Genomic DNA, 12,433 nt, shown 5'->3' with positions numbered 1-12,433 from the left:
TTGGTGTTTCACCCACATCTCCAGTATGTTTCAAAATTCCTATCTTTTAGGTATGTTTTTTGCAGGTTCCAGAAAGCACAGTATTCATTCTGTAACTATAAAACAGTGCCACTTCCCTGGCATTCCCAGGCTCTGCTAATTACTGGTAAATATGAGAGAGGTGGGTTGCTATTCATTCCTGCACTGTGTCTAGTTGTCACACCCACGCGCCATACATTTTGTACATGATACCTTTCTCTCGAAAGAAATTCTAAGGCATTGTAGTTTGAATTTGTGCCTTCAAGGCATGGGGATCCAGACCCTACAAATGGTCAATATGCAGAGCTGCTGCCAAGCCAAGAGGAGGGTACCAACCTATGGTTATAGTGCGCAGTGGGTAACAGTGCGCAGACATGAGTAAATGATTCCAACTTACTGAACTATCACATCAAGCAACTTTTGTCTTTTAAAAGAAGAAAAGAAAAAAGTACCTCAAAGTTAACATTAGCAATTTATGTCAATGTCCTTCTAAAACCAAATAAGAAGTCCTGCACTCGTCAAGTCCTGCTTCAAAGATAACTCACCTGAGATGTTCTGGTGTAATCTTCATAGAGTCTGTCATATTCTCGACTCTTTTCTTGGAACTGAGTGTTATATTCATGTAATTTCTTTCCCACTGCTTCAATACTGTCCTCTTTCACAACTTGATCCTGGGAGGATAAGCAGAAGGAAATATATCCAGTAAAGGAGCAGTTACACAGTACAAATTTCATAATAAAATTGGTTAAGAAAAAAGTGACCATTAGAAAGAAATACAATATAAGTTGACATTTCTCTCACAATATGGAGAAGAGATGTACTGAATGCATATAATATGCACATCTGAAATGAAATTAAGCACAAAAGACAATTTTGCACTGCCAGCATGCAGCATTATGCTGAAAATTATATATTTCATCATTAAAATTGTCATAACCTGGTAAGTTTATTTCTTAATGAACTATGTAGAGTATTTAAAGTTTGTATTGTTTGATGTACAATTTGTAGAGTTGCTTTTTTTTTTTTTTTTTTAAGTCTTAGATCCAGTTTATTCGTATCTCAAATATTAACTGAAGAGAGTTTCTCCATATTGAATGGCTCTACACGCTAATAACTTTTCTGTACATAAACAGAATAAAAAATGTTACCTGCTGGTACTTGGATACTGGATAAAGTAATTTTACATCCAGTTTCGGATTATACTGGGCTAGAGACTCATTCCGGTAGTGGTTTATTAGCTCAACCACAGAGTTGAAAGTTAATGGGTCTGAAAAGCCATACTTCCCATCTCGGTGAAATATTTTGATTAATTTGTTATTTCCTCCTTTCCTGTAAATATAGTTTGGAAAACAGTCAGCCATACTTCGGATGCTCTTGCCAAAAGAAAGTAGCATTTTTAAATGCAGCTCTGTAAGAATATATTCCAATATCAGAATCTAGCTGAGTATTTTACCTTAATGTAAGCGTGTAGTCTCCATGCATTTTGGTAGAAGCATCTCGTACCAAAAAGGTACCATCAGCAGTGTCACGAAGCTTCTCATTTACTTCTTCCCTAAAATGAAAGCAAAAGTAAACAATGACTATCTCTTACTAATTTCCTCACTGTAATCTATCATTTCTCCCTCTATCTTTCTTAAAACAGAAATACATCTTTGCTTTTTTCATCAGCCTTCTCTATCTCCTTAAGAACATTACATTAATTTCATAGTTCTACTGGTGAACAAATGGAATATAAAAATGCTGTATCCAATACCCTCCCACTGCTGGAACAGATTTATATTTCTGCAAAGTTCTTCCTACTTGTTCATACAAGCCTGCACAATTGGAGCATCCAGTGACACTCTACTACTGTACCTATATATAGTAAGGTCAAAAATGTTGCTTATACACAGCATTTTTTAGTCTGGTTTATTAACACAACAGTATTGTGCCTCAGAGTTATGGTCTTGGATGCTAGAAGGAGGAAAAATGATGGTTCTCAGTGTTGTCCTTTCATGCTAGTGTTTCATATAGAGGTCTTAAAATAATAGAACAACTTACAAAGAATTATATTTTTGGACATACTGCATTCTAACTGACTGTCAGTCACTTTTTAGTCATCTTTGCAACAAAACCATCTATGGTATGTTTGTGTTGGAAAATGTTCTGAAAATGGTTCTTAATACAACAATCATTCTTCTGTAGTTAAGTAGAAAACAAAAGAGAATATAGCAAATACATACATGCCTTTTGCTGACTTACCTTGAGATATCTCCCCAATACCATTCAGCATCTTGTAAAGACATGTTGTTATTCATACCGTTGTTAATTACAGTATTAGGTTTTGGTGGCTTAGGAGGCAGTGCTGCAGAGGAGGGGGAAAAAAGTTATTTGTAGCCCGGCTGCAAATTAAATAGTACATGCCGCAAAATTCTAATTTGTGCTATGATTTACAACAATCATTATGTTTAAAGAAAGCTAAAATGATTGCAAAACACAGGTTTCTGTTATTGGCAATCTTTGAAAGATACCAAGTAAATCAAGATATTTTACTGGCAACAAACTTAATTACACCATAAGGATGTACTACATCAAAAGATGTATGTTAGTTACTGAAGAATACATTTCAAGCAAAACACAACCAAAAAAGGCATTTTGTGGCAAAAATGTTTAAACTAAAGTTTTTCACCTTTGTCCACCTCCTACAACAAATATCCATCCTGCGATCATTACAAACAACAACACATGTCAAGTTTCATTTTTATTTTTCCTCCCATTTAATTATCCAAGAGGAATTTTGCAACTTTCTAGTACAAGCGCCTCTGTGGGTAATAAAAGCAGCAAAACCACAGCAATACTGTATGTTTTAGGAGGAGGAATTGAGTTTCTCTGATCCTCAGCATTTTGTACAATGATCTGCTAAAAACCCCTTTAAGGAACCCATCTGTGACCCAAATATCCGTAGTGTTAATCTTAGTATTTGACAGGATAAACTGTGTTCCAAATGCCAAGTCTGATTAAAAACCACATCCCCTTTTCTCAATGTCAAAGCTGCATACGTACACCACTGGGTGCCAAAAAAGATACTGCAGCATTTCTGTCTTACTAGCTAGGAGGACAACATTGGAATCAGGATTAAAAAGGAAACAAGGTTTTAAGTTCTATAGTAAATTTTACATAGTTTATGTATATGATTGTATAATATGCTTGACTGCAAAAGACAATGTTTTTATAATAATAAAGAGAGCGTCAGGATAGTATAACAATTCCACTATCAAATGACTAATAGATACAAAGTGAGGAATTAATTTATTGTTAGATTTTAAAATGTTTTCCCCAAGACAATCCTGCATACTGATGTGTAATCACTGTACCAGGAAATACAAGTGTTTTTATAGGATCTCGTCAGTCATAATGTAGAACAGAAATAGCAAAAATAAAGATAAAAATGATGCAACATTTTTAGTATATACTAAACAGAACTAAGACTACACATGAGAGAATAAAATCAAAACTGAAACACCTGAATTCAATTCAATTCCAATTAAAGAAGAAAAAAGGTATTTACTACAGGCTATGATTCTAATTGCTACTTCTATGCATTAAAACCACAATTTAATTCCAAGTTATGAAAAAAATCATTTGCATCAATGACAAAGGAAGTAAATCCTAAACATCTAATGAGATTTTGCAGCAGCTATCATAAAGACCAAAATGAACTAGTCTTTTACAATAAGACTGCAGTATTATTACCTGGTGGATCCATTTCTATGTAAAACATCAAGTCTGTGCCACAATTTATATCTGTCCTGGGATATTCTATATCCAGTTCTTCCATATTCCACACAGTGTTGTACATTTGTATGAGTTTCACTGAGTAAAGCTCAGTTATAAGAAAAAAGAATCAGGCTCTCTTTGTCATGGTGTCTTGGAATTCATTTTAAAACCTATAAGGGGCTGCACTGTAACCTATTACATCATCATCCTCAGCCAATCGTGTCAAAATAATGTCACCAGACCACTCCTGTTTCATCATTTTGTTCTACACTAATCTTAAAACAATTTCAGTTTCAGAAAGACTCTACATTTAAACAGAATTGCAATATATGAATGATGTTATACACAAACAGACTGACTATGTTCTCCTTATGCTGACTTCTCCATTTTATTTTTCTGACCCTTTGCAGCATGGTACATTCCACTGCTGGCAGGTTGACAAAGGCTGATATGCTGCAGCACGTAGCTTTTTTTTTTTTAAAAAAATACATATAGTGGATCTGTGTTTACAGATAGGCAGGTAACTTCTCAGTTTCAGTAGCCCATTCAGTTACCTAAAGATGACCATTCAAGATCCTTTTAGGCCTTTTGTACCTACTTTACATATTAAAAAAAAAAAAAAAAGGGCGGGGGGGGGGGGAATATGCACTCCAAATATGTAATGAACAGAAATTGCATTTCTATACAGTGCCGAGTTTTAAACTTTTAAATGGTCACAATGCCCTGATACGTTTTGCATCATACCAAGTGCCTTATTTCCTTATCATTTTGTAGTGCAATACAATTGTTAAGCATTTTCACTTTAATTTTGAAAGCTAGAAATAAAATATTGCAATCTTATACTAAAGATGTTAATGAGGTTTTTTTTTAAACCAGGGCAGTGAACCAAAATAAGCAAAATCTCAAAAAATGACTCTTCTGAACATACAGAGCCTGTCAGAATAATGATATAGTTTGCCTTTTCCCATTGTTTCTCTGCCCTGCTCTCATCATTTACCATGCTAGTTATTTTCTGAAAGCAGGAGCCATTGTCATTTTCTTCTTTATATATCTGACTTTATATCAACAAAAGCCTCCTGCTATTGAAAAATATTTCTTCTCAACCATACTGAATATGAAAAAAAGATTTTTTGAATATTACTCTTTGAGCCTCCTCTGAAGAATACTATTAACGCAGCAGTAGGCTACTATGCATAGCACTTATGAATACTTTAATATTCACTATCCTCTATCTAGGCAGAAAACTAGATACCAAAAATATAAGTAACTGAAGCAATTAGCAATACAGTCATCTTAAGAAATCTTTTTGACCACTGGATAGCTAAAATCTGCACATACTACGCGAATACTTGTTATACACTTAAAAATGAACAAAATTATTTGCATCTCCTCAATATTGCATCCACATCCCGACCCAAGTATCTTGTTGTAGTTTTATCCTTTTAGACAAGTACTAGCATGCAAGAAAATGGCTATAGTACCAACATCATCAATACTTGTACATGCTGGTTTGCCTGCACATGATCATGCTTAAGCTCCTTTTGAAGTAGCCTCCCTCTCTTCCCCATTTAGGTAGACAAGCACCAAAGATTTGTTCCATTTGCAGAGGGTAACAGGATACATAAGATGCTCCCAGACAAGTCCAAACATTGAACTTGAGGGGTTAGCCCACCTACTCCTCAAACAGTTGAGTTGCAACAGTACATTACTTAAAGTAGGTTATGAGAGATTTCCTGCAAATAATATATTGCTACATTTAGTCTAACAGGAGGTTAGTATGATTTTTATTTAAACTTCCATCAAAAACTGCTATCAGGAAAAAAAATGCTTCCCACCTTTTCTTACCATTGACCAAATTCTAGACAGCCACACTTGTAAAATCAGGTTACTGCTCAGCCCAAACTAGTCTAGCTTGCTGTGACACCATACGGCAAACCAGAACAGACAGGACACAGGTGATTTTCCACTGCCCCAGTTTAACCTGGATAGGTACTGACTTTCACTCAGGCATGTTATGACTGGTGATCAATTATAATAAAGTACTGAAAATATATACACCCTATTTCTGTAAGGACTTGGGAGGGTAAAACTGCATACACATTCAAAACCACTTACTTTGTAAATTATGCATCGCAAATGCTCACCCCAGTAATACTTGTATCCAACAACCTGAAAAGTTCAGATAGCAATTCTTTCACATAGAAAAGTCTTTTCAAAAAATTCCTTTGTTAGGACACTTCTCTGAATGAATTAGGTGAACAGTTCTGAAAAGAGACTCTGTGCTTTCCAATTAACACTCCATAAAATCCACTCAAAAGACCTGTAACATGAAGTCAGAAAATCCAAGTCCCCTCTTCTATTCTAAACAAATTAAACTTCTGTACTGTGCATCGGGTATCCACACATTTCTGGTTCATAATTAAAAAGTGAACAGGATTGTAGTACTCTAAAAAAAACCCTCAGTAGCTTGCACAGCTCTCTCAGATAAAGATCTCAGTTTCATGATTAACTTGGGCAGGTTCAAATATTTGCTGAGCCAGGGATTTCAGATGGGGGAGGGGGGGAGCCAGAGTCAAAGTAAAAGTTGTCATCAGCTAACAAATGGCCAATGCAGGAGTAACTTTCTCATTTCGCCAAGTAAATGAGAAGACCATTGTAAGTGGATTTAAAATAGTCTCCATAACAGGCTGCTCAATGCAGTATTAAAGTAACTGAGTGTCAAGAAAAGCACTATGAGCAGCCAAATACAGGAAGTGGCTGAGTTAGTTCAGAAAAAAATAGAATCAAAGGCTTCCTTGTAAAGTTCTGTACCTCTCAGAACAGCCCAGTGCAAAAGTAGCTTGTTTGCATGCCCTGCACCACCTCCCACATACTTACAGGACCACAACTACAGGTGTTGATTGAAGACCCTTAGAATGAAGTTCTAAACTGTTAGAATAACAGAGAGACAAGGTGGATGAGGTAATATCTTTTATTGGACCAAATTCTGTTGGTGAGAGAGAGAAGCTTTCGAGCTTACACAGACCCGAAGAAGACGCTTGAAAGCTGTGTAAGCTTGAAAGCTTGTCTCTCTCACCAACAGAAGTTGATCCAATAAAAGACATTACCTCAGCCACCTTGCCTCTCTAATATCCTGGGACCAAGATGGCTACAACAACACTGCATAGTCAGATTAATATCATTTTAATCACTAGACAGACACATGTCTATGTCCATGTTGGTTTCTCTTCATTACTTGGTGAGCCAAAGGTAGCTTCATGGGCATGTGGTGCAGGAAGGTCACTGGGACAAATCAATCTTCCTCGTTTTAGCGTCAGGTAGAGTATGCATGCTTGATGAGGGAAGGAAGAGGGAATTAAAGGGTCAGTTTCCCCCTTCACTTACATGGCTTCACTCCTTTACCTTCAAGAGTGAAGACAGTTAAGTAACCACTTCAATTGTTACATGGAAGGAAATCAGGAGTAAGTGAGAGGAGAAACAGGCCTCCTAAAGGGATGGGGCTTAAGACTTCCTGTTTCCTTTACCAAGCCATAACTAGTATTTCTCCTAATTAGCTGTATTCCTTGGGATCCTCTGTGTTTGTCAGAAATGCTACTGCAAGGCCAACTCCTGTCCCCCAAAACAAAACTACACACATACGCACAAACTACACAGAAAAAACCCCCTATACGTGACTTTTAGTTAATTTTCCAATTAAGTGGTTTCACCTACAACAGTTTATTGCTGTTGTTGTTTTTTTCCCTTTGCCTACTAAAGGATTGCCATTTTTACTTGCCCTTTGAATCAGTCTTGTCTGGAAAATAACATGGCATATTTCACGCTTGGATGGTAATCTGTCTTTCCGTACTAATTATCAAACCGTGAGAGAACAGAAAAACCTAGCTTTTGGTAGTAATTGATATGCACTCTACTACAGGATTTAAAAAAAAAATATCTAGCCAGTATGATTTACTAAACAGTGCTGTAGAAGGCTCATAGTTTTGGAGTCATCAGAGAAGTCCTGATCTTAGAGCTGGCACAGACTGTTCACCTGCTGGAGATGCCACTTTCCCTTTTCAAGGGAGTGGCGGTGGGGGGGGGGGAGTACAGCATGCATCAAACAACCTCCATCAACCATCCACAGTACACTATGGTATTCCCACAGGAGATCTGAGGGGGAGGAACAACAGCCAAACCAGCACTGTAATTAGCACACAAACAAGACACAACTGTTGAAATTTCACTGTGGAAAAGCAGTACCAAGTCCAATGTTTGTTTAGGCTCTAATGACCCATGCAAAAATGAATTCCCACTCATCCCCACACATGCGATTCAGGTGTGTGTGTCCACATGAATAAATGAACACACATGCATTTGTGCACTATAGCTGCATCTGAGACTTTACTTATCTTTACAAGTTACATCACCTCAACTGGTATGCACATTTTGTCATCAAACCGATAGCTTTTACAATTGCTGAAAGATCAGATTTCATACTAATTCTTATTACATGATTGCTGCTACTTAAAGTGCTTTACATGCAAGACATACAATATAAGAAGCAGGACTGAGAGCTCGGCATGGGGCTGAGTGGTGTACAGTTAATTGGTACATACTTGTTATAATACAATACATGTGGTTTTACCAATAATTACAAGGCGTTGAGAAACCTAAGCTCTACATAGTGTCAAAATTTAAACAGGACAACCTCGTGTTGCCCAGGCTGGAGATTAGTTAACAATGTATTTTGATTTCGTTAGATAGGTGTAAACCGCATGATTTTTATTAGCTTAGAAGGGGAGCCCTCTGCTGGATGAAAAAGAGAATGTACAACAGCTCTAATTGTGAAAAGTCAAAACAGTCTTAGCATAGGCCACAATATTCACAGGACTATTAACATTTAAAAAATAATGTTGAATTATGATAAACATTTAGACTAAATCTATCACATTGCATATAAAGTACTGACAACTGATAATAGTCTTATTTTTGTAGTGTGTTGTGATACAAAACAAAAATACAGTTATGAACTAGGGGGCAGATTCTGCACCAGTGAAATCAGTGGGAGCTTTGGTACTGATTTCAATGGGAACAGGAGTGAGCCATTATTTTCCTGCTCTGTTTATTACTCCGCTAAACTCACCCGAAACAACTAGCATCAGTTACAGCTTCTGTATATGTCATAACATTTACGCTGGAAATCTCTCTAATGCATTTACAGCTATAAAAACAGAGAATTTGTTTTTCAGCTTTGCCATTGGCATTTATGACCACGCCACCAACCAACATTTCAGCAAGTGACAGTTTGTGTATAAACCAGAAGTGTAAGATAGTCTCATTACCTCATATGTTCTTTTACCTTTGACCCTATAAAAACAGTAAAATCTGACATCTCACACCAAAGTTTGTAACGTTTGTCACAGGAGACGTCTTTCACAAATGTTATTTGCAAACCTGGTATAAATTAGGATAATAGCCTAGATAGAAAAGCCAAGGTCACTGATGGGGGACAGGGTGGGTGAGGTAATATGTTTTATTGGACCAACTTCTGAGGCAAAATTTCCAGCTTACCCAGAGCTCTTCTGCTGTGTAGCTTGAAAGCTTGTCTCTCTCTCCAACAGAAGTTAGTCCATAATAGATATTACCTCACCCACCTTGTCTTTCTAATATCCTGGGACCAACATGGCCACAACTACACTGCTAACATCATTCATGACCTGAAAAATCAGCTGGCTTTTTAGACCTGTAGGAACTTATAGCCCCAACTCCCAAATACTCTTCTTAAAACATGTAAAAGGACATGTTCCTTGATATTTTTTAAACTGCACTATAGTTAAGATACTTTTCTCCTAGCATTGTTGTTTCATATGGCACATATAAGGAACACACACCTTTTTCCGGATGCTATACCCGTCAATTCAATGTCAAAATTCCCAGTGACTTAAACAGTAGAAGCAATCTCTCCCCTCTCTCTCCACCAGCTTGATATTTTGGTTTAGCTGATCAAGTTTGGATGTTAAAAAAAAAAATTGAAAAAATCTGGTAATTCTAGTCAAAAGACTGAACAGCTACACAGAACGAGAGAGGGTCAAGGTAATACAGAAAATGGAACTGGTTAATAATAATTTCTGCGACTAGACTTTTTTTCCTAATCTCTTTGTTCCTGTAACATTACTTTCTCTCCATAGGATTACACAGATATTGACAAAATGTATTTCACTGTGGCATATTTTTGTATGATATTAAACTGTGTCCTCAGTTCATGAACAAAACGTTGTAGGTTTTGGGTTGGACATATTGGCAGGGTAAGGTCAATACACGCTTGTGTTAAAAACATTTCAAAAATGGGCTTAGGATGCTCATCATAATAACTACAGATGAAAAGCTGCACATGGCTCAATTTAACATACAAGTCCTACTTTTCTCACTTTCCATGGCTGCATGGAGAGAAAGAAAGTTTGCATTTAAAAGAAAACAAGCAATTAAAACATCTGCCTCCTGTATATGACACCACTAAAATTCACACAACTCATTTTAGACAGACTTATTTCTTTCCAGGTTAAAGGGTAACAGAAAAGAAAGACAAACAGGCAAAACCAAATCACTTTATGAAGAAGTCAATCTTTTTTTAAAAAGTAAGGTTTTTTTAAAAAAAGTCCTTCCATTTCTCATCTTTGAAATTCTTTTCACTAGGGCGTTGTCACAAACTGCTCAACACCAGGAAAAAGATCGCTGAAAGTTGCCTTTCACTTTTTTAGGAATCTTCCTTTATTTTAACATCTTGCAATATCCCTGGTTGAAGCTCAAGCCCGAGATGTTAAAAGGCCTGATTCATAACTATACTGCACATGAATATTCTGCAACATACCAGATATTAGAAATGAACTTTGACAGTGGGTTTTGCATCTTTTACATACGCTTAAGGTGTTCAATTTTTAGACTTCAGTTATGATGCAATGCACCATAACTATCTAGAAATGACAGCTTTTCCATCCAGAAAGAAAAATGTCCAGCAAATTAAAGATATACAAGAGAAGGAGATACTTTCTTAGAGACAGTCAGAAGCACATGGATGCATTTCTGAAAGTGTCATCTCAAAATATAACACATATAAACCCCAGTTTATTGTACTTTTGTCTGGTAGAACATTTACATTGTTTAGGGTTGATTGGACACTGGGAGCCAGCCTTGTCAAAATAAAGATGTCAACAGTAAACCCCTGCCTCGGTAAATTGCAAATTCCCCTTCCCCACTTATAACCATTACAATTCAGTTAGTGTCAAGATGTTTGTGAAACAATTCAAGTCAGAATTCTCTAGTTTAGCTGCCTAAATGATATAAAGGGCCAAATTTTCATAAGAGCTCAGCTCTAATGTAGGAACCTAAATGCTGTTTCCCCTGAAACAATACGGAGCTGCTGGGGGCTGAGCACTTTTGAAAATCTGTCCCTAAATCTTCGATGTGAGCTGTGGGGACTCTGCACTTCTAAACAGATGTCTCAATTTTTCAGGAGCTCAAGCAGAGATTTGGATCCTAAACCTGCAAAGATTTACTCATATGCTTCTGAAAAATATTCAGGCATGCAAAAGTTAAGCACAAGCGAAAGTCTTTTCAGGAGGCTGCCAAGTTTGAAAATTTTGGCCTAAACCTTTTGGCTACATATTAATGGATGGGCAGATATTGTATTTAACTGAAGAATAATGTACAGTATGGCAATTACTACATAGATTGTCCTTTTGCCAAGTATGGACTTTGAAATATACAGATAAGAATGGAAGTTGTTATAACAGATCCTATCAAAATGCAGAGTTAAAACCTAGTAGGTAAGGCAGGATTAATGAAGAGGCCAATTCGGCATGTTCCTAGGGCCCATATTCATGGAGAGACCAAAAATCATAGGCCACAATCCTTCACTGGCTTCTCTTTGCCCTAACGAGGGGACACAGACCACCTTCAGAGCACCCTTTGCCCTGGCACTGGAACCCTAATCCTGGCCCAGTGTTGCGGGGAGGCACAGAGATGAAGTTGGAAAGCAAGCCCACTGCGCATTCACCCTGCAGCTTGGGGCTAGGCCTGGCTCCCCGCACCTGTCACAGCGCCGGTCTGGTTTGGCCTAGCTGCCCCTCCAGCATAAAGGTGCTGCAACCCTGCATATCAGGTTGCAAGATTACTCACTCAAATCAATGTACGGTGGGTTTGGAAGATACCTTGTTCCAACACTCTGAGAAGTCTGTACCAGCTCTTCCAGTTCTTACCCAATCCTGCAAAACCTTACTGCTGTGGTCTCTTACTGTACTTTAGAAGCAGAGAGGGAGGAACACTAAAACAATGTTCTGTTTCTTTGTTAAAGTACCCTTTGCTAATATTACTGTAAGTCAAGGCTTTCAGCTTCTCTATATCGACATGCGCTTGCTTTGCTGAACTGAGAAATCACGTTGCACAGCAGCACAAGTTCCTTTGCACAAGTCTGGCAACACTGCCTCACCCATACTAAGAAAAGGAGGAACGCTTGATTTCAAATACAATCTGTTGCATAAAGTAGTGCTAAACTTTGCTCTTGGTTGTATGAACTAAATGCTAGCACAGACAGTGAAAACGTGTCAACTAGCTATCCTGAAGCAGTTTTGATTCTGCCTGCACTAATAAGAATGTAGATTTTGACAGACAAATCTTTCCACAT

The 12,433-nt window shown here is 37.3% G+C and overlaps 1 protein-coding gene across 4 annotated transcripts in view; it reads right to left on the bottom strand.

Annotated features, from left to right (window-relative positions):
* PIK3R1 (phosphoinositide-3-kinase regulatory subunit 1) overlaps nt 1–12,433 on the bottom strand; it is a 79,795-nt gene that overhangs the window by 11,952 nt on the left and 55,410 nt on the right. For 2 of the 4 annotated variants that reach the window (XM_037902934.2, XM_043546565.1), the window contains 4 exons: nt 2,260–2,362; nt 1,472–1,570; nt 1,167–1,347; nt 564–689 (listed from right to left, as the gene is read on the bottom strand). In XM_037902934.2, coding sequence (XP_037758862.1) covers nt 564–689; nt 1,167–1,347; nt 1,472–1,570; nt 2,260–2,362 — 509 coding nt within the window. Of the gene's footprint in view, nt 1–563; nt 690–1,166; nt 1,348–1,471; nt 1,571–2,259; nt 2,363–3,750; nt 4,075–5,889; nt 6,474–12,433 lie in introns of those variants that run through there. The other 2 variants (XM_037902936.2, XM_037902935.2) reach the window with 2 other exon arrangements.

The sequence above is a fragment of the Chelonia mydas genome, chromosome 5, assembly GCF_015237465.2.
Source record: "Chelonia mydas isolate rCheMyd1 chromosome 5, rCheMyd1.pri.v2, whole genome shotgun sequence".
Lineage (NCBI taxonomy): Eukaryota > Metazoa > Chordata > Testudines > Cheloniidae > Chelonia > Chelonia mydas.
This window is presented reverse-complemented; position numbering and strand designations above follow the sequence as displayed.